We start from the raw sequence: 22,968 nt of genomic DNA, 5'->3' as shown, positions 1-22,968 counted from the left end.
CGACCGGCTACACGAGGTTCGATTCTTTCATGGAACAATTTTTTGCGATGAATTACAAATTGTTATTCTGAGTTTGAGTGTGATGTGTATGAAAATATGAATGACAAAATATTAGAGAGGGTAACGATTTAAAAATGGATGTGTACCCTTAGTACGAGTTTGCTTTACGTTTAAAGTAATAGAAACGAGAGCGCTTTCGGTGCTCTGATTGGTTGGTTTATTCCCACCGGCCAATCATAGCGCCGAACGCGCTTTCTTTTCGATCTCGTCGAACGTAAAACAAACTCATACTTAGCCCTCCATACACTTCAAACAATCACAGATTTTAATCATAAAGGTCCAAATCCAATCCAAGTCCTCATTATAAAATCAGACGACCAATCCTTAGTACTTATAATTTATTTTCGGCTAGAACTCTAACTCAAGATCTCGTAATCAAATCGTACATTCTATAATCCATTCCTATTTGCGTCCTTGCTAGACTAATTGCAGACATAGGCTAGACAAGCCAAGCCCATTGGATTACCAATACATTGACCCATAACAATACTTCAGTATATACAATGGCATTAATCTCTTGTTTACCTTTTCAGTCTGAGCCTGTAGACAATAACTGGAATATTCATAAAGCCGAGCCTATGAATATTCGCTGGCATTACAATTCGATTGTTTTGAGGTCAACTCTGTGTATTGCACATACAGAATGCACTGTAGGTACTTACCACAGATTGCAAAATCATTCAGTTAAAGGTAAATTGTCATAACTTTGCCTTTAAGTCCTAATAGCTACATGGCAACGGCTAAGCCTAAGCCTAATAGTACAATACAATACAATACATACATACACTTAACGTAGGTAATATTTATGCTTAGTATGTATTTCTATTTAGGTCGTTATTTCAGGCTTCAAATAACGAACAATACCTACTCATCACACATTAATTCAATAAACAATAACACAATGTATTCTTTACTGAGAATGAATGTTTTATTACCAAATGGGAAATGTGATATTCCTAATGATATATGTTATGGTCATTATTACAAGATGTTGAAATATCATCATCATAATCAGCCGAAAGACGTCCACTGTTGAACAGAAGCCTCCCCCTTAGAAGTTGAAATATAAAATTAAAAAAATATTTTATCTACTCTCACAAATACCTATTTACAGCTAATCACTGTATCTACTTTAGTCATTGACTACATCGAGTACCAAGGAGTACGAAGTGTTTAAAAGTGGTCGGTCGACACAGAGAGGTACAATTACGAGTACATCAGTTCCTTACCCACTATTTACCCGTAACACTGCTATTAGTTACCTCCAGGGTCTACCACCAACAAAAAACAACTACACTACACTTGTAGTAACGTAGGAACTACTATGAGAACTCGATGCTTTCTAGAATTCGAACAACTCACTTGTGAGTTAATTATTATGATATCGGCTTACTCACGTCACTGTTTTACAAGGAACTCGACTAGTTTCAAGCCATGCTAGAGGTTCATATTCATAAGCAGCATTCCGCGACACACGACGCGGCGATTGTCGCGTTGCTACAACAGTAGCAGCAGAAACTAGTCGAGATCCTTGTCAAGCAGTTACGTGGGTAAGCCGATATCATAATAATTAATTTAGTACGTCTCACGAAACTTATAATAAAACTCACTTGTGACTTAATTTCCTTTTCACTTAGTTCGGTGAAGTATTCACTTTCAAATTAAAATGACAAAAGTGTATAACATTTTGCATATAAACATTGATTTCATAAATTGCAACAGGCTTTGAATAGTTATTATTATTAGTAGGTTTTTACATGAAGAATGGAAGTGGAACGAAATGCATTGTTGACCGTGAAACACGAAAATAGCTGAATCAATTTGACTACTTATTTCTATAAGTTTTTTTCGTAAATGTTCTATGAATTCTGAGCAAAATTCTTATGAAAACGAAAATTGAAATACACGTAGAAGAGTTAGATCATATAAAACGTCTGTCTGGCTAAATTAGGCTTATTTTAAAATGGTCAGTAAAACATAGTTAGATACCAAAATTACCAAACACGTTAATTTAGCATGAAGGCCTATATCTATCGCATTGGAGAGATCTGTAATGATAGGCAGGCTTGAAGGTGTTTTTAAAGATAAAAAATTAAAATATGCACAAGATAAAACTGTCGATCGAGAACCGACAGTAGCGAGGAAATTCTCATTCACATTCATGCACCTCGGGCGAGACGCGTCCGTCCTGACGTATCGTGCATCGCAATGAGCCATTATTGAGTTGCGATCCCAATAGAGATGTAGCTAGCCTTCTAGGAACAGCCGAGCAATTTACAAGCGCGATAGTAGGGGTGTGTCTAGTCATTACGGCAGTCAGGATTAATGCACCCGACCGAGAATGAACAAAAGAAAATCCGCGAAACTCCCATTTAGCGAGCTAAGTAAAAAGTTCCACGGGTTTCAATGGCCGATTGTTCTAGTGCCGGCTAGTGGCTAGTGCTGGCGGTTACCTGAATTAATATAATATTGGTGGAGCTATGGGTACATAGCTAAGTATGGTGGTGGTTATGGTTGATACCAGATTCAATGCTTGACTTCATAAATTAAATCTTTACTTCTTTTAGTTTGTTCTTCAAAAAACACATAAGTTACAACTTTTGGTGTCCATCAATTTAACTTATGTCCAGAAAAAAAGTCTCTGAAATGATGTATTATCACTATTAAATCTATCGGCCGCTTTAGCGTGCGTATGAGTGGAGCAACTGACGCGTTTGTACCTACATATGCGCAAACGCAGCCAGGTGACTTGCCCGATCAATAAGAAAAGCTCATCGCGCCATTATCGTTATGATGTATGGCAGTGACAACAAAACGTTTACAATGTTCTGGATTGTCATGCGCCGGTAATTTGCGCACTTAATGAGAAAAGTGACTACGGCAATTGCATATATAGGTATGCACTTATAACATAAAAATTGCACGTCATTCGTAATTTCGTGTGAATTAATGAAGTTAGGTTGAATAAAAAATTATCCTTTTATAAAAAATATAAATGTATTATTTTAGGGACTGTGTTGTTTGTGAATTATTCACAGGGCATTCACCTTAATTTATACAATACTTGGCTTTTCCGCGCGTAATCTGGTCCTACTTCACGAAGAGCATTGTCATATCTGGTAGAATTAGGTTAAAAGAAAGGCAAAAGTTTACTCTAACAAAAAATCTTTATAACTGTCCAACATACAAACTATACCTACAGCACATAAGTATAAAACGAGTACCTACAACTGCATATCCTTCACACTTCGACGCATACTAAAATCTGAATACAAAATTGTTGCAGCTGCACCATACAGTGATCAGTCAGACCTAGATATTGTTATTCTAGGGGATTTGCGTCAGAGCACACGTTATTCAGTGCACTGCAATATTTGCAATGTACTAGGGGCCAAAGCCATAGCAACTGAGCTTCAAGCTTGAGCGCGCCAATAATTTGCTATTAAGCGTTGATGGAGCTTTAAACAGACCGTTCGCAAAGGTAATACCTATATTTATAGTGTGTTAGACAGTTACTAGGTGCTCGCGATTGCAAATGATGAATGGTAGCTCTGTTGCCAAGTGAACGGCAATGAATCATGCGTATTTATACATGTAGATGTGGAGATAAGCTCAAAAACGCAACTTAAAGTGCAGATGTTACGGATAGTAATTGATTGGCGATTGGCGATGGATGCCTTCGTTAGGCAAGCTCGTTATTAAACGCTGCTAAATTGGTTAATCAAAAGAATCTATATTTTTATATACTAAATTGGAAAAAAATATTTTTTTTATCATTGTTAAGTCTGCATTTGGCCACCAACTCGCTTTCTGCCAGAACGGCGAAAGTGAAGTTGTGGCCGAAGATAGAGCAGATGTATGATGCAGGATGCATGCATGCAAGATGATAATTTGTTTTATAGGAGTTATTGAAAACGCCACAGCTGCTTCATTGGCTACAATCGCGTCCACTGAGACCCTTTTTTACCATTTCTAGAGTTAAGGGTTAGTGTAACTAGAGGATAAATGATATTTATTTCTGTAAATAGGTTATAAAATAACACTTTTGCACGTCAATATTTCAAATAGCTAAATGATAATTTGACGTAGTTACTTTCAATAGAAAAGGTGCCAATGAAGCTACTAGAAACTTATCGTCAATACTGAAACATGCCTTAAGTTATGACCTTAACCAAAAAATCTTTGTATTGTTAAAATGTGTGCAAACCGATGGTAGATCCACAATATTCTGCTGTCGCGGTTGCAGTGGCTACCTGCCCTAAACACGCATGATGGATGGGCCAGTTGTTGGCAAGTGAACGACAATGAATCATGCGCTGATTATTTCGTATTATAAATGAATGAGACTGTAATGTATCCTGCGTGTCTGCATGCTTAGCCAGGACAGATCTCCGAGACAAGAGATTATCGAAGGCATCTCGATATATTTTTGTGGATACCTCGTAGGTAAAAGTTACCTTTAGGCGTAACTAAGTTCCGCGAGAACGCATGTAATCATTATTTTGGAGTGTTATGACTACTATTTAATGAATCAGTGTTTATGGGAATCGTGAGTCCGAAAGTATGGCTAGCGAGAGTAAGATGGGAATAGTTTTATGAAACAGTTTGTCCAATAGTATTATTTTTCAAACTATTTAGTTGTTTATGCGTGATTTCCTGAAATTCTAAGGGTCTAGGTAACGCCAATCTTATATAAGATCTTCTAAACCCAAACTACATAAGGACTTACATAAGATCATTAGAGCTTTAGTAGACAAAAGCATACCTACTTACAAAAAGCTATATTGAAAATTATAACTTACCTTGACAAGGGCCGGGGTAGTCCAACACAAGGTGTTTGGCGGGCCTCCGGCAGGCTCGTCGCCGGAGCCGGCAGAGCGACGGGTACGTCCGGCCGTCGCTGCCGCATACGGCGCCGACCCGCCGGCACGCCGCGGCGCACACGCACCGCGCACGCCCGCCTCGCACCACGCAGCGTCGCCCGCTGCCACATGACACTCCTGCGCATGATTCTGTTAACAAAAGGAAAAGTGTTTGGATTATTGATTGCGGTGCGTTCAATGTGTTCGATTTATTTCGAGTGTCAATACAAGAACTAATAAAGTCAATTCGATTCGATGCATGAACTCCATGTTAGATGGGTACTGGAATTTGGAAAATCGTATGAGTAAGGACCTTATACCAAAGTTGAACCATAAATACAGTTGTATAAGAGAGTAATCATCATTATCAATAGTATCACAGTTTTGGTTCACTGCTGGACATGTGCGTCCCAATGGAATACAAATCAGTTGTACATATACAACCGCTACAAGCAACTGTTGATATCGTCGTAAGAGAGCCCACAATAGTAATGATACAGTGTTTCAATTTTCAGTGTGATGACGTGATAATATATATATATATATACTGACTACATGTATGTAATATATAATATACATATATATGTAATATGTAAATTATATATATATATGTAATATGTACATATGTATAAGTCCGTAATGTATTTTATTTAACGATTCATTAAAAAGCTGTCCGCTTCCCACATGCACGCTTGTGTTGGATGTAAAATAATTTGTAAACGTTGATATGTTCGCGATGAAAATGAAAAGCTCGTTCGCTAGCAATAAAATGTAACAAACAAAACACTTTGTATCGCTTTTATAGTGACTGTGATTCATTTATGAGGATTTGAATAGGAACGGAAGGAATAAGTAGTTTAAGTAATCATTAAATGACTATAATGTAGGTCTCTAAACATTAAAGTCATTCAATGATTACTTAAACTATTCCTTAATCCTTAGTAATTATTTTGTATGAAAATCAATTACTAAGGACTGGGTTAATTCATCATTTAATGACTTTGAGTACAGCGGTTATAGTTCCTTTAATTCCTAAGTTAGAAAAAATCTTATTAAAGCAGTTTGGACCTCTATCCGATGTATGGCAAACCGCAATAACTTCATGTCATAAGGACCTCTATAATAACTTGTTAAAAGAGGGATTTAATATACATAATTATGTGTCTAGCTCAGCTTACCCCTTCGTTAGTAAATAAGGCATGATATCATGTGAAGTACCTATAACACAAATTATTTGAGTTATTTTCTCACAGCGTCCAAGATTTTGTAGTTCACTATTATGTACAGTATATAGGTACGTATCTACATAATATGCATCCAACGACAAATGACCTTACATAACTTACTCTCACATTCTCTGCCAAAACAATTCATTTATTTGAGAAATTATTTGTTTATTTCTAAAATCAAATATTTGACGTTTTGCCAACATACCGGCCATCAAATCATGAAGAGGTTGGATGCGCAGTGTTCATCTATCGGACGATGCACCCGAGACGGCCCAATTTTGTTATTTGCTCAAAGATGTGCACACGGCAAAACACATCAAGCTATACTTCACCAATATAACCTGACCCGTAAATGCACGGAAAGATCATACAAAGCGAGATCATTGTAAACTGGTTTTGTATAGTTTATCTGTTTGCTTTGTTGATTGGTATTATTAGGGCTTGCGTCTATCTTTTGTCTTGCTAGTGAAACAATTGGGTTTTTTCAATAGATTTAGATTAGATTGATGCCTATAGGAATTAGAGCTACTGGTATTTCCGAGTTAAATTAATTGTTAGTGTGAATGTTTTTTTTTATAGTTGATATAAACTAAAGTGGTTGTTAATTATAAACTTAATATCACGTTTGTAATTCCCCAAAGTCATCAGCTAGGATCTAGATTTTTAGCAGTAATGTTGGAGCCATATCATCAATCAATATTAACTTGTAATGAAATGAACGTGTCTCTGTTTATTGTAAAATATCATTTCTATGCTAGCTAGTTTTGGTGACGGACCGACGGACTATAGTATATTTTTTTTGACGTTTCAAAAGTACCAGTAAACTTAGTACGAGTTTGCTTTACATTGAACAATAACGAAACGAGAGCGCGTTCGGCGCGCCGGTTGGCCCGTGCGTATGAACCAACCAATCAGAGCGCCGAACGCGGTCTCTTTTCGTTATCGCTAAACGTAAAACAAACTGGTACTACGGGTACTGTTGTTGGTTCTTTTTGTTCTTATAGGTACATTAATTACATTTTAATATTTCTCAAATTATTTGTTAGTATTCAGTGGACCTTTGAATGTAATTTAAACCTAATTTACTAACAACAAGGTTACAATTCAGTCGCGCATCCGTTCCAAATAAAACTGAGTCGCCTAGGTTTATTAGCTGACGTCATTGTCAGCTCAAATTACAACAAAAACAATGCCTTCTTTGAATTCTAATTGTGTCCCAAAACTTCAATAGTTTTCCTAGAAATATTGGCCCGGAAGGATGTGGCCATATTCTTAATTAACTGAGGAAGCTTCGAGGAACTGAGGGCGATCGCGAGAAAACATTAAATTAAATTTAAATATTTATTGGCACCGACATTTTGTTAAGTAGGCATTCTTGTTAGATGTTAATGTTTTAGATTTCTTATTACTTTGTATTTGGTATAAAGTAAGTATCCAAATATAACGTAACTTATTAAAATTGGGTAGGCGCGAAGAGTAAAGCATGACTTAATTTGAATTCAAAGTCAAAGTCAAGGCATTTATTTCAATTAATCCGTGATAAGGCATTTTGAAATGTCGAATTTAATTGTCCGTCAGTCTGTCTGTCAGTGAAGCTAGATGTGCATTTGGACTCTGTATTGCATATTCCATAGTCTACTAACTATTTGTCTTCAAACCGCTCAGTAGGGGACTTCCTGTATTAGGATGTTTTTACATCTACGGACGATGCAAGATAGAAAAGTATTTAGAGAGTAAACAAGAAACGTGTTTTACCGGTACATTTTCACTATACCTGTAGTGATTAGCATACAGAGTGTTAATTTTATAACGATTTTACATACAAATCTACTATATTTGTTTGCTTTGATTCTACGTTCCTTTGGGTCACCATAAGGTTTAAGAGAAAGGTATGTTCACTCACCAGCGCATGCAACACAAGGCACGCCTCCAGAGAGCGCCTTATAGAAGAATATCTCGCCGCTGTCGAGGTCGCGAGGGCTCCAGGCGGCAGGCGCGCGCGATGCGCCCGCGCAACACTCCGCCCGGCCCACGCGCAGCGCTGCCACCGAGCTGCAGCGCCCGCCGCGATCCATCCCCGTCCAGCAGATCCCGGCTACGGCAGAAAAAAAATAAGTTTATTATTTAATACAAATATTATTCATTAATAGTCTCTTAAGTCTTTGACTGCCAATAGAAAACTGATGAAGGCCAATCCTCCGCTAACGTCGGTCACCGGTGACCCCCGTGGCGTTTAAAGTGTTAAGCAATCAGTCGGTATATAGGCTCCTTCAATCGTATAACACAAAAGCCTCTGCCTTCTCTTTCAGAGAAGATAGGTCTGTGTATCATAAAATCTTCTTGGTTATACAGTCGATTAGACTTGCACAGTCCTCTAGTATAATGATTTTATCGTAGTAGCTGTGTTTGTATACTAATTAGCAAGTTTCTATTTATGCAAAACACTATCAGTCCTGAATTTAAAAAATAATCTATTGCCCTAATAAAATTGTTTTAAATAAATGGCCTTGGAATTAAAATACCCAGACGTCTGGATATCAACCCGTATTGATAAATCCTAACTGCGTAGAATATTCTTATAAATAAACATTAAAAAATTACAGTTTGAAAGCATAACATAATAAAACGTTCAGTTCGGGTCCAGACTAAACATAAATTGAACAGATGTCTGGACGCTGCGAGCGGCTAGCTTGGAGCGCCGTATTCGGTCGGATTCCTGCGCGTGAGTCACGGGGCACGGCTGCGTGCGCCCGCGCCGCGCTAGACGACCGCCAGACACTATTTTTCAATGTGCGCCACGCCGCGAGTCGCGACCGACCGACCACAACCCGACATGCCTATAACTAGTAATCGATTGACTTTTTACAACTATTCGCTCGAAAATATCGATGTTAGGACCAAGTTTATAAAAGTGGAAGTTTGCATGTTGATTGATGAGGACATTGAGGACCTAGTAACATGTTTACAGTGTTGATCGATCGCGATATATTAAGATATTGGTGCGGTTAGCCGGCGTCTCACTTTAATTATAATTTAGGTGATATTCTCGACAAGTTTTATTAACTTGTGGCAACTTGGCGACAGACAGGAATGTACGGATGAGAGATGCTGGTGAAAATCAATTTGTCGTGAGAGACCGTCTTCTAAGAATGTCGTAACCTTGATTGATAGCGTGGACTGTTGAATAACTCAACTTGTATTTCAACTAACATTTGTGTAAATTAAAAATTCAGCTTGCGGCTTCAGTCACAAGTGATTGCACAAAATAAATATATGACAGGAATTTAACGATTAACATTCAACAAATATGTAATTACATATTTAAATAACGACTCATTATTATGAACATTAAATAAAGATTTTGCAGGAGAGAAACTGGATTTTATCTAAAATACTTTTCAATCATTTTAGAGTTACATTCGTAAATCTCCTTTGAACAACATAATGATTTAAATATAGACTTTTTATGGTACAATTCTGTTAAGTGTAGGTTGTGTTAAACTGTTTAGTCATAGTGCATAACAAATTTTCAGACAGTTACGTAATCGTCCGTTAGTTTGTTCAAAATAAATCAATGCAGAACTAATTATTGTGTTGCACGAGGTGCCTTATTATTAACGCCGACGGGTATATAGTCAGTAGGTACATAACATATGTTATGTTGTTTGATCAGCTGATATCCACGAACGAATAAGTGTCTGGAAGCTTCTTTTAGTGTGTGAATTTGTTTTGTGGTTTTAAAACAACATGCAATTAGTGTTTTAAGTCTGAATATTTGTACTATAATGTAATGTAAAAATCGCATTACCTTATTTAATCTGATATGTTTTAGAATTAACGTAAAAAAAATCATTTTCTTTACCTAATTCATCATACCATGTTAAAAGAAAATAAACCTTAAACCCAAGCAACAAATGATAGTTTCAAATAATTCTACCACATCTTTTGAACATACCACTACCACTGCTGGACCTATTAGCTTAATCAATGTAAGTGACAACGAACGTTCAAGAGATTTGAACATAGAATCGATGTAGCCACCTCATTGGTTACGCTGATCGGCGTATGCGCAAGTATTCCGTACGAATACCGATTGTATTAAGTAGTAGTTCTATGAGGTTTGATTGAACGCCTTCCGACTGTGATAATGAATATGAGCTTTGAATTTCAATATATTGAAGAGGACTTTATGTAGTCATTTATTGAGTGGTCGCACTGGTTGCTAGTCTATTGAGCAAAGAAGCATTGCAAAATATTTTTATGGGACTTATAAGAACTGGTGAGAAGTAGGTGTCTTTGAAAACAATAAATCATTAAAGTAATGATCCAGAGATGAGACGTGTAGGTATCTGTGTATAACTGTATATATTGATTAGAACGTCATCTAGTTGTAAGTTAATAGAAAAAAATCATCATCGAGAAATATCTCAAACGGGACGGTGTGATGTTACCATTTTAATGAAACCACGAAAGTATATATTGATATATGGCCCGCGTTAATGTCCGGAGCGCGCTTGACCGGTTCTCAGACTTCAGTACTCGCAGTAAAGCACCTTGGGAGAAATGTAAATATATTCGAATATGATTTTAGTGTGGCGAGCGAGGACATTGACTCCGCGCCATAGAAACATGTTGCTATATCTTTGTGTTCTAGAGTATTGATAACATCTGCACAGCGCCGTGTCACACAAACAAACATTTAATTAGATACTTAAAAAACAAAAATATATTTTTTTAAATCAAGATAAAAATGTTTACTGTTCTAAATTGCCACATCTAGGAAATATTTTCTACGCGACATTCTTTAATTAAAAATTTACCTATTTATTCTAATTTTCCAAAAATTTATTCCAAAATCGAAGAATATATGGTGTTAAAAGATCAGCAAGAAGTTCTATAACCAATTGAAACGTGAAAATAGAAAGAAGATAAAAATCTTTACTATCTTAAATTGCCACATCCAGACATTATTTACAACGATATATTTTTTAAGTAAAAGTTCATCTATTAATTCTAATTCTCCCAAAATCGAAGGATGTATGTATTAAAAGATAATTTAGAAGTTCAATAACCAATTGAATCTTGCAGAAGCGCTGTGTATCACGTGGAAATACTGTGCTTCACATATTGAACTGTTCCGTCAACGTTGGCGCCACATTTTGGTGCCGACTTGCCGAGATCCGGCTGCGATTGTGTGGGTGTGAGAAATTGCGACAAAAAATGTATACCGGATAAAATGTAGGCATGCTGTGTATGTTTTTATCGTACCGACGATCAGGGGTTAGGATTCTCAAAACTTTTGCGTCTTGCTGACGCACTCAGAGTTATTTAATGGTTTCTTAACCCAGTCCTAAGCAATCGTTTATCGTCAATGGTACGATACACAATCGTTGCTGAAGAATAGTTTAAGTAATCATTAAATGTCTCCGAGTGCGGCAATTAATGTATATTAAAATTAATAAAATAATCTCTAAGTACCAAATAACTTTATAGGAAAAATGGAATTTTGGACAGTTTCAGTTCAATACAAAAACTATCAGGCGTCAATTTTATACTATAAACAAAAATAATCTGTTGGTTTAAAAATCGGCCCTAAGACAATTTAATGACGTCACGAGTCCAACGGGCTTATTTTTTTTAAATTTTGTATTAGGTAAGCACGTGGTTTGTAATAATAGGAATAATACGACTGTTGTACGTATAAGTTTAAATGGTTCCAGCCTGTCGCCACGGTCCCAAAGCCTTCCACTTCAATAGGACATAAAGGTATTCAAACACACGGGAGTTTCAGGAACCAACGCACTAGTATTGCATATTAATTTGTTTCAATAAAACGAAACGCACGTGAGCTACATATTAAGCAAGTAATATTTGTTCACGATTCCATTAATTCTATTATTATATATTATACTTCTCACAGCACGTCAAGCTATCCCTATCCGAGAAATTCCGTCATTATATTTTCAACTTAATTTACAAAAACATAAAGTACGTTTTGTGTTACAGTCTGAAGTCCCGAAAGAAAAGCAGGTCGAGAGCTGAAGAGGGTTTGTGGAGGAGGATCCTTGAGGGATAAAAATGTAGGTTCTTTTGTTTTTAAAGTTTTGTGAAGCGCCAGACGGCTGCAGCGTAGACACAACAAGGCGGAGTGATGAGGAGGTCACTAGAACAGGCGGTTGTTAGCACTAGCGACACTTGGACACGTGTAGCTTTAACTTCATACAGACGTAAATATTGTATCTATTTCCAAAGTTACATATATGAACCGTAGTCACATAATATACACTGAAAACTAATTGGATAATTACTTTGACAGCACTATTGCTTTTATCGCCCTCGAAAACGACTAAAATGATACCTATACCTATGACGACTATGTTGATAACTTTTTGCAATTACCATCCTGCTGGTAACGCTACGTTAAAATGTAAATTTTAATTGAATACTTTACAATAATTATGTTCATGGATAACTAGACCATTAATTGTAAAATGATTACAATAAAAGGCTGCCGTATTGTCGAACGTTGCGTCTTGATAATCCGGCTAATCGTTCAGCCGTTGCATCCCAAAACAGCCCTGTTTTTCTAAATGGTTAGCCGTAATGTAATAAGGCGTATTATACAATCAGCCCGCGACAGATATACTCGTATCTAGATGTATCTGGACTAAGAATAAACTTCAATAATATTTATGGACAGTTCAAGAATAGTTTTGGTTACAATTCAGTGTGTACAAATAATATTGTGCGAGCAATTAGTAAGAGAATCCTAAACGATCGCGAAAAACAAACAAGTGAAGAGTCAAGAGCGGGCATGCTGTAAATAGATCAGAGCCGCGTCATTCGCGTCATAGCGTCAACCGTATCATGTGCTCACACAGGGTTGAGTAAACGTAGTCACTAAAAGACATTCATATCAAGAAAAAGTAAAATAAATAAATCCAATTAAATAAAAAAAATATAAAAAAACTATTTACTAAAATAACTGGCAGCATAGATATTCGATTTCTAATTCAAACAAAAAAAAAAATGAACGCAATTCGAAACGTCAAATTTAAATGTTTTGATTTGTCGCTCATTTTATTTATACTCTGTGCTGTGCTGTGTAATTTAAGAATAGTATCGCATAAATCTGTCTTTTCTAATAATAATCAATGGCTGTTTTGAATAAAATAATAAATCAGATTAATTGAATAACATCCGCTGGCTTGATTACGACGAAATAATATTTTGGAGTGATTCACAAAGCGCCACTATTTATTTTGGCAGAATTATCCAAATAAACAAAATGTCACAGGTACGACGTGTGTTGCTTCATATTCCTAGTGTTATGGAAGTTACCAATATCGTGGAAACTGCCATTCATTGACAAAATAAACGCATGAAATATTATTGATTTGAACTATTTTGAGCGAAATCTAAATATTTTGGTTCGGCCACCATCAAATGTTTTGAAAATGAATGGATGAATCATGTGAAAACATGCGCTGATTCAAATAGTAAAAACTTCTATTTATAACAGTCGTATTTATATAAATAAAACGAATAAAGCTAAATAACTCATCAAGTAATAAGTCCTATAGCAATAAAAAAAAACAAGAACTATTTTCAAATTCGCAGCAGTTACCATGGCAACGCATTCTCAGGTATAACAGAAACTGCGGCCGTAATGGCGGCCACATCATAAAATCTACAAAACAGTTAGTAGCTGAGATAATCACTATTAATGAGCCGTAAAGTTTTACCGCCTAACTTCAAAGTGGGCATGACAAAGGCGCGCCTAGCTCCCAGACGGCCCAATAAAGTCGCCTAGAAATTAAGTCCTAGGGACGGGTAATGAAATGCATTTATATATGTATTGTAAAGTCTGTCTAGCCTTTTAAGGGTACCTAATTTAAAATTGTGATTGTCTGGCAGTCTCCCGCCGACCTAGTTTTTGTTTCTGGGACGATGAAGGACGAATTTAACCAGGTGTCTGGGTTGAAAGCACATTTTGCATAATATAATAAGTCGCCGTCTAGCCATTTGATTAAATATTTTAATTTCGGGACGTTAAACTGGAATAATTGTTAGGGTAAACGATATAATTCATGTCCCCGGAGCGTTGGTAAGCTGTAGTTAGCGACGAGCCCACCAGACTCCATCTTATTCATATTTATTAAGATCCAAACGCAGACTGCGATAGTTTACGTAGAAAGTTAATTACAACGGTTTACGGGAACTAAGTTATACTTCTATTAAAATTGTTCTCAGGGAAACTTTAGAGCGGTTTCTCAAATAAACTACTTATTAAATTAAGTTTACGTCATAAAGTTTCCACGTAATTGATATTGAAATTACGCAAAAACTTAACACTAAGTTTGTAAAACATAAACATAGAATTATAATAGAACATATTATAATTATTAACATAAAATGATTATACCTAAAAAAATAAAAGACATAAAATTATTAAATTACTTTTCGTAAATGACGTATCTAACCGCTTCAGTGCAATAAAATACTCGTAAAATACAAAAATGAATACATTCACGCAAAAAATTGGAATTTTGAAGATATATCATTTCCTCGTGTGATTCATAGATTTTTTTAAAAGTATTCATAGTTTTGTGGAACTATTCAGTAATCATTGTATCTGTTAAATTCACAAAAGTTCGCTTAAACAGTATTTTTTTTTAGTTTATTAATGGCTTTTCCTGAAATTGTCCAATGAGTCGACGTAATTTTAAATATTTTTTATTTTTCCCCATTGCTGATAAAGTTTCTTTTAATTTAAGTGACATATTTATTATAATAAACGAATATTCAAATTACCTATCACTTAAACTAGTCGAAGTTGAAACTTAACCAGACGTAACCAATTTCACTAAACAGAGCCAAACAAACTCTCTATCAAAACACCGTAGCACTATTGCTACGAGCGCTACGAAGTATTAATAGACCTTTTGAAAAGCAGAATTTTATTTATAAAACCACTGCTTTTTCCATTTCATAATAAAATCTAGTGAGGGGATTGTTAGGGACGGGCCGGCGATGCAATTTGTAATCGGATAGTCTGCATACAAACAATAACACGGGGTTGAATACAGCCAATTAAGTACCACTGTACGTATGTTCCGCCGCGAAATATGATAGCGTATTAATGCTCTATAATAACGTGCCCACATAGAAATATTTTGACTAAATTTTAATTGCTGTTGTGTGATTCAATGAAGTTGTTTATTCGGTTTAATTTTAATGTAGTCGGAACGGAAATGTTGCTCTATTTTGGCTGAATAATATGTAGATATACAGATGTATGTATGTATGTATGCTGATTTGAGAATAACATCACAATTTCAAATTGCATTGTTCAAGTTTCTATGTAAAATATATTTAATCGACCGTTACAGGTAATTCATAAAAAAATATTAAGCTATTTAAAGGTCACAGTTCTATTGCTATCAGGCCAATGGTTTGGTGAAATTGAGTACAATCTGCTGACTGCTACATAAAAGCGAGTTCTGTATACAAGTAAATACTACATCTAATTAAGGGCAGGCGAGACAATAAGTTGAAGTGGCGAGACACAAAATACTCCGGTTTGGCAGGTCGGGCGGTCGCGAGCCGCGTATTTTTTCAATGCGCACTAACAATAGCGGGGGAGTGCGCCGCGATGCACCGCCGACTGCACCGCGCTTGCATTTACACTAGTGATGCGAAACACAAGCGCTTCGATCATTACCTATATCGATAATTTGTTACATTATTTTCGAACAATGTTACTTTAATCAAGCGCCATGTTATAAATTCAAACTTTATCACCATGTCAACAGCTAGATACACAACATTGAAAAAGATATATTTAAATAAATTCCAGATCATAAACAAGTCACCGCATAATCGTCTAGACTTGTTATAAGCTTTAAGACGTATTTACTTAATGAATTCGAATCGATATACTATTTAAGTAAAATATACCGTTGTAATCGATTACATCAACATAACTAATAAACAGGTTCCCGACGTTATGATTAATAACCTCTTTGAAGTCGACAATCTGTGCACATTACACGGTGCGGAGTAAACCGCGCGATAACATAAAACAGATGGAGTGAAGTGATGGTAATGTAAGCGTGCACAGAGGCGGCAGGCAAGCCGGGCTTCTCACGTCGAAATTCATGGAAATATTTGTATGTGGCAAACAGGCGGGACACACATAAATCTCGTGAGGCGATTGAATGCAGACGCGTAAGCGTGCCCGTGCGCATAATTCAAAGGGGCGATCACCAGGAATCGTCGCTTGGCATGCAGACGGCCGCGTTCATTCCAAAGCAATAAACCCGTTAGTGGCGACGTAATGTGCATATTGGAGAACAATAAACGACAAACGTGGACCGAACCCGCGGCTGTCCGCCGATAAATTCATCAATCGTCATATTTTCCAAAAGTTACGCGCCGTGTGTCGCGTCCACAATGTATCTTCTTCAACACACCGTCGCGTACAGAAGCTATAAAATTTATTCGATGTTTAATTTTCTATACTGTCTGGCGCATCTGAATTTGTATTCATAGCCATTCATGGAATGACATATATTACCTTTGCCATGAAATACATTTTATATTTAAGAAAATATTACCCCGTCATCTTTATTTGCAATCAAGCTAATAGTGAACAAAAAGACTTGGCTCCTTTGGATAATTGAAAAGTATCGATATCGATAAAGTCGGCGTCACCAGCCCGCAGGTGTTCAGTTGTCCGATATGTGGTTCCTCTGGAATCATCGTCGGCGCCGGCAGACCGCCGCGGCCAGACGGCCCAACTCTTTAATATTTATTTACACATGCAAATATGCACCTACCGGCCCAAACATTACGTCCGCTAAATAATTTGGGAGTTTTCCTCACAATACGCTGAATGCATTAACATTTTGTCCGTAATTATCTAAGGTGACACGCATTTGTTTTTATTGTATTACCTTACATGTGTCATGCCCCAAGGTATTTTTGAATAATCAGAAATTTATTTAAACAGATACTATATAATATGCTACTTATAGTCGTCTACGAAATCTTGTACATTCTAATTCGTTCCCTTTATTCCGCTGTCTGACTCATTCTACCGTTCCATGCTCGATTTAGGTTACTTTTAATTAGCCTGAACCAGTGTATTACATTTAAATATGTTAATTTTATAGTAAATGCGCACGGACTCGAGTATTTGTTATAAATAGCATTGACAATAAACAACCTAGAATTCAAAGTCAAAATGCCCTTGTTTAATGAGTGTCAATTTTACAATTTCTTAATAAAGTCGTTACGCATTGGTAGTTATTTCCATTGACGAGGGTCATACAATCTAGCAGACGTCGCTTCGATGTTAATGAAGTAAAAACAAGTAGTTAACATACATGCATAATATGATATCGGCGGTACGTGGCGGGCTGTATGGCGGGTGGTGCGGCTAGCTAGGAGCCCGCAGCCGCTATCCGGCCGCGGTCTAGCCAACCGGCGGATGTTTCCCAGACAGAGAAATATTATGTTATTCACTTAAGTGGATATTAAATACATAGAAGCAGGCGTTAACTGCCGCTAATTTCACTTAAACGTTGGTGCTGCGTGTACGCGCCATAACTAGTCACATTTATGGGCAAATTATTCTAACTCGTCGCGACGTCAAAATTGGGGCGAAAAATAGTTTCATTTCATTTTACTTATTTAGTTAACGCTGATGTTTTGCGATTCGTAAAACATGGAGATCTTACGGTTTATGGCCTATTAAAATATATGACCAAGTTTTTGGGACTTTGATGTGGTGCTTAGGAATTTATTTTTGGCCTCCAAATGGTTTTGTATCGACAACCAATGTTACTTTACAGGTATCTTTAAAATACCTGTATTTCCAATCAGTTCGTTTATAGGTATGTGATGTTCTGCACATAATAAAAGATTCTAATTTTATTTCGTACCAAATTATTTTTATCTCGATACAATCGCCACTTAACATGATTCTTGGAGTTGAAGAACTTTCTTGCGTTGAAAGCTGATATAATAATTTTGCAAAGCACATGGCAACGAGCGCGCTCGTTATACCCACGTAAAAAATCTTGTACAAGTAATGCATGTTCATTTGTCTGTTTCTCTCATTATATTATTTTGTGAAATGACAGAGTGTTGGAGTCACCGCTGTCAATGTAACAAGCGCGCTGCTTCCTGTGCGCTCCGCATCAATGCAACTATGTCTAACACTGGCCAAACTACACCGGTTTTTGTCACATTCCATTACATTTTCTTATGAAAAACTTTTCATTTATAACTCGTTGGGAATTCTCTCCAACGGGCACTATTCCAAAATTGTTCTGTGGATATGCATTTACGAGTAAATTGTAGGTGGGTGCGAGAGACCCATATAATTTACTTGAAGTAACGTAGTTTGTATGAGAGTCTGTACAATTAATGTGTCGTAACATCACGCTTTATATTGCATGAAGGGGGGTAAAGATTGATGCATATTAATAAATGTAACATCTTCATCATAGGGGATGAGTCTATAGTTTGAAGAAGGTAGATTAGACATTACAATGTTTTTCCATATTCTTTGCAACGAGACGAGATTTTCCAGTCACATTAAAATTTTTTCGGTGATATAAAAAATAGCACGAAATTATAAATAAGTACAAGGGAAATATGTACCGCCTAGTGTTGTGTGTAGTTCTAAGTGAACCCTTTAATGCGGCTGACTTGCTTCTTTTACGAAAAAAGATCTACTTATAAAATGAAAATAAAAAAAATGACATGGAAATTGACAGTAAAAATCAAATTCGTAATATATCTGCGGTTATTTGCCAAAAGGACAAGCACAGACTAATAGCGTAGTAGAACCTAGAATATCTACCGTGGGTAATTGTTTATACATATATGAACTGAGTCGATGAGTTTAATTACTTGTATGACAGTTTTAGATGTGGACTTAACATTGAAAAAAAAAAAATGTAATGGACACCCTGACTTATAATTTAACTGATGAAAGTGACATAAGATTACTGATGTCTTTGCCCACCCCGTCGGGAGTTAAAGGTGCTTTTTCGCCAGAGATGTGTTAAGCTACGTTGCTATGGATGCGTTTGGATCTCACCAATCATATTTATTGGTACCCATAGCTTAGTACTAGTGGAAACGGGTTCAACTAAGATATGTTTTATTATATGATAAGATGCGTACTATGGATGTTTGCTATGGATGGTTTCCCCACAGTCGATACATCGCATAGTCGAGCTGCGCATCTTCCGCGAGGGGCAATACATCTTCATAGCACATCTTACTTGCACATCTACCTAACAGGCGTAATTTTTAAATATTAATTACAACAGTTAGTTGAACTAATGATAGATAATGATAGAATTGATAAAAATAAACTTCGCCACGATACGATGGTGTATCAACCCAAAGCTAGATGCGTACATTTTCAATTTAACAACTGTACAATGTAAAGCCACTTTTTACCAATTATGTTATGAGTCCCATGTAATTGGGGGTGAACCTATTGCTATATACCGGGTACTATTCCAGACTCCGTGCTATGATAAGAACCACAGTTATACTTTGCGCGACTCGGGTATCAAACCTGAGGCACCTCGTGCGGCTGTGGTACTTGTTACCATTCGACCAACGAGGAGTTGATCCTCACTATTCACCAGCTATTTAATGCCCTGCATTTAATTGGTGGTGAGTCTAGTATGACTAATTGTATAATAATACTTTACTAAACTGTGAAACAGAAGAAACATGAATAACAAGCGTTCTAAGACAATCAAGGGAAATGTTACGCATAGTTAAATACTATCAGTGGTATATAACTAGGCCCATTGTACAATAGCGATAAGGTAGCTTAACTTTCTTTTTTTCTGAAACTTTGGTTTTCAGTACGTAAACGTTACTCTATTAACCTCTGTTTACGCTTTCGTGGAATGAACTTAGGCGTAATATTATGTCTTAGAATTATTTTCTGGAATAATTGTAAGACATTTCCATTACATTTTGTTCTGCTTTGGGAATTTCAATTTCCATTTATTAATTGTATTTGAAATATATAACATTACAATATTATGGTAATGTTTTTAGTTTCTTTTACAAGTCTAACATTTCCGAGAAATAACTATCCCGAAGGAAGATCTTCTCAATAAAATTACTTGATACACTTTTATTACTAACTTTATCAAATATCCAAGCCACTGGGGAAACATTAATAGGTTTAGTTATAAATTGTAATTGGACAATTTAGCGATAAGAAATAAAATTAGTTGAAACAAAACATTTAAAAGAGCAGGTAACACTTTGTTATTTAAAAAATAAAACAAGAATAGTAAAAATACATTTTTACAACATAAAATGAACCAAACAAAATAACGTCTTAAAACAAATAAGAAAAATAAACAGCAAAGAGCACATTAATTTGTCTACTCCATTATTGGGACTATATAATTTGTTTATCTGTGCGATAAACGTGGTTACATTAAAACGTATTAATACGAGTTTGTGCGTTTAAAGCGGCCCGTGTCGGCGCGTAACGCGGCGCGGAAGCCGTCGCACCGGTCCGTCAGCCTGACTTATCACATGTGCTGATTAATGCCGCACTATTATACACCGCCTACATACACCACTATCTAACCAACATACTATCACTACACAACTACTCACACTCACCGACAAACTTCCAAAATAACTCCGCACGCCATTGATATCAGGTAAAACAATGAACGCGTGCAGCCGTGCCAAATTATTATTTCAAGACAAAAATAAAAGCAAAACAATTTCGTCCATATCGAAAGTGACTAAAGGAAAAGTTTGCCAAGTTACTTTATAAATACGTTACGTACAGACGGACGTGCGGACGCTGAAACTTCACACATTGCAATTTCCTCAAGTCGAACGAAACTTTCGAAAACTTTTGTATGAAACTTTTCACTGCTCGCGTGTTTACCGAGACTGTCGGGTGGTCGTTTAATTCATGAGTTTGAATTTACTTCGCGGGAAATAAACTTTTCCTGGAGACTTCATCACTGAAAACGTGTTACAGCGTTAGGCGCGAAATTAAAAAATACGAGTTTCTTCTGAATATTTTCTGAAACCGGACGTAGCTTGGAAACTTTTTCGAGTTAACAACTTTTCACTCCTGTAGGAATAAACGAAGAGGTTGTAAAGTTCACGAAATGCAATTTCCCGACAAAACTTGTGTAAACTTAGCGGAACTTCACTGTGGTGTGTGGTGTGTTGGGTGTAAGTAATAATGTTTGGCTCACCTGCTGCCGGGCGCGCAAGCACGAGCGGCAGCACGAGCAGCGGCAGCAGGGGCAGCCGCATGCTCCCGCTAGCGTGGCATGCCGGCGCGTGCGGCGCTGTGCGCTCCACGCCGGCCGCCGCGGCACTGCGCCCGTGGCGAGCGGCCGCGCCGCCGCGCACACGTGCCGCGCCGCCTCCTGCAACAAGTGACCGCTGCACCTCCCCGGCCACGCATGCGACGCTGTACCCGAGCGAAGAGCCGACGCGGACTGAACGAGACGCGCCCGTCAGCGCGCCATACGCCATACGCGCCCGGTGCAAGTGCAGCGCTAGCTAGTGGTGGAGTGTCGACGACCCGCGCCGCCACGCGCCCAGCGGCCTTCCGCCTGCCGACCAGCACCACTCCGTACCGTCTCTTATCATCTCATTATACTGCCTCTATCGATACACATGTCTACTACGTTTCCCGCCAAAATATTACATGATCTGAAAATTTTCAACTTTTATTCAGTTTAAAATTTGAATAAGTAATTTATAGATTACGTAACATCGAGTCACATAGTTGTATTGAAGTTAATCTGATTAAAGCATGCTCAATAATAGCGCTGGATCAATGAACTTCATGTCGGTTAAGCGTTGAAGTCTTTTCAAGGGCGCTTATTACGTTACATTCCTAAAAAAACAAGTTTGTCTTGTAACACAAAATACTTCGTCTATTTCAAATTTTATTCTATTACTACTTAATGTACATCATTTATCATAATGCTGTGTTTACATACGGTTGAGATGTGTGCTTATTTTATCGTAATTATAATAATTGTTGGAAGATTAAGATAAAAACATGCGATCGACAGAAAAAGTTTTGGTCTTATGCGAATTCTTGAAACATTTTGTCGTTTATTTCTGTGGCTAATGATTTTGAAAACGCACAGTAGCCGGGCCGATTATTAGTGGTAATGGTTGAAGAAATCCGCCTTGATTGCGGGTCTGGGCGTGCTGTGTACCTGCATGCAGCGCCGGCCGCGGCGACAGGATACAATCTACATCTCGTGATTGACCACGAGACGCGCATTCAACGGTATCATTGGATTTAAGACGTCCACTGCGCGCTCAGAGATCGAACAAGAACATCTTACGTTCGCTCTCTGAGCTGTACCTATACCTACAGGTACTTGATTCCATTTATCTTCGAGACACAATGCTGGCTGCGAAGGTACCGACTAGAGGTAGGTACCATTAGTTTATGTCAAATTAAATGGTCACAAACACAGTGACTCGTGATCATCGCGTCCTTTTCCATGTAAATGTCATTTTTTGTCTAGGAACAAAAACGGTATGACTTTGATGCACGAGCCATGCACGCTAGATGCATCTCGTTTGCAGACAAATGTCCTAATTTATGTGTTGTTCGCGAAAAAATGAAGGAAACACAAAAACAAATGACTCGTTATACTAGGTAACAGTGACTCATGTACTCTTGATTGTACGAAAATGTTATAGACTTGTAGTGGCTCTCCGTTTTTTATAAGTTGATACTTAGATGTAATGTTCATTTGATG

At 37.1% G+C, this 22,968-nt stretch overlaps 1 protein-coding gene across 1 annotated transcript in view; it reads right to left on the bottom strand.

The window, feature by feature from the left end:
• LOC118266124 (follistatin-A) overlaps positions 1-21,730 on the bottom strand; it is a 28,438-nt gene extending 6,708 nt beyond the window's left edge. Inside the window, exons 1-3 of the mRNA XM_035579498.2 lie at positions 21,430-21,730; positions 8,055-8,246; positions 4,863-5,072 (exon numbers count right to left, since the gene is read on the bottom strand). Of these exons, the coding sequence (XP_035435391.2) occupies positions 4,863-5,072; positions 8,055-8,246; positions 21,430-21,715 (688 nt within the window). The 5' untranslated portion in view covers positions 21,716-21,730. The remainder of the gene's footprint in view (positions 1-4,862; positions 5,073-8,054; positions 8,247-21,429) is intronic.
• Positions 21,731-22,968: the final 1,238 nt, after the last annotated feature.

Source organism: Spodoptera frugiperda, chromosome 7 (assembly GCF_023101765.2).
Source record: "Spodoptera frugiperda isolate SF20-4 chromosome 7, AGI-APGP_CSIRO_Sfru_2.0, whole genome shotgun sequence".
Taxonomy (NCBI): Eukaryota; Metazoa; Arthropoda; class Insecta; order Lepidoptera; family Noctuidae; genus Spodoptera; species Spodoptera frugiperda.
This window is presented reverse-complemented; position numbering and strand designations above follow the sequence as displayed.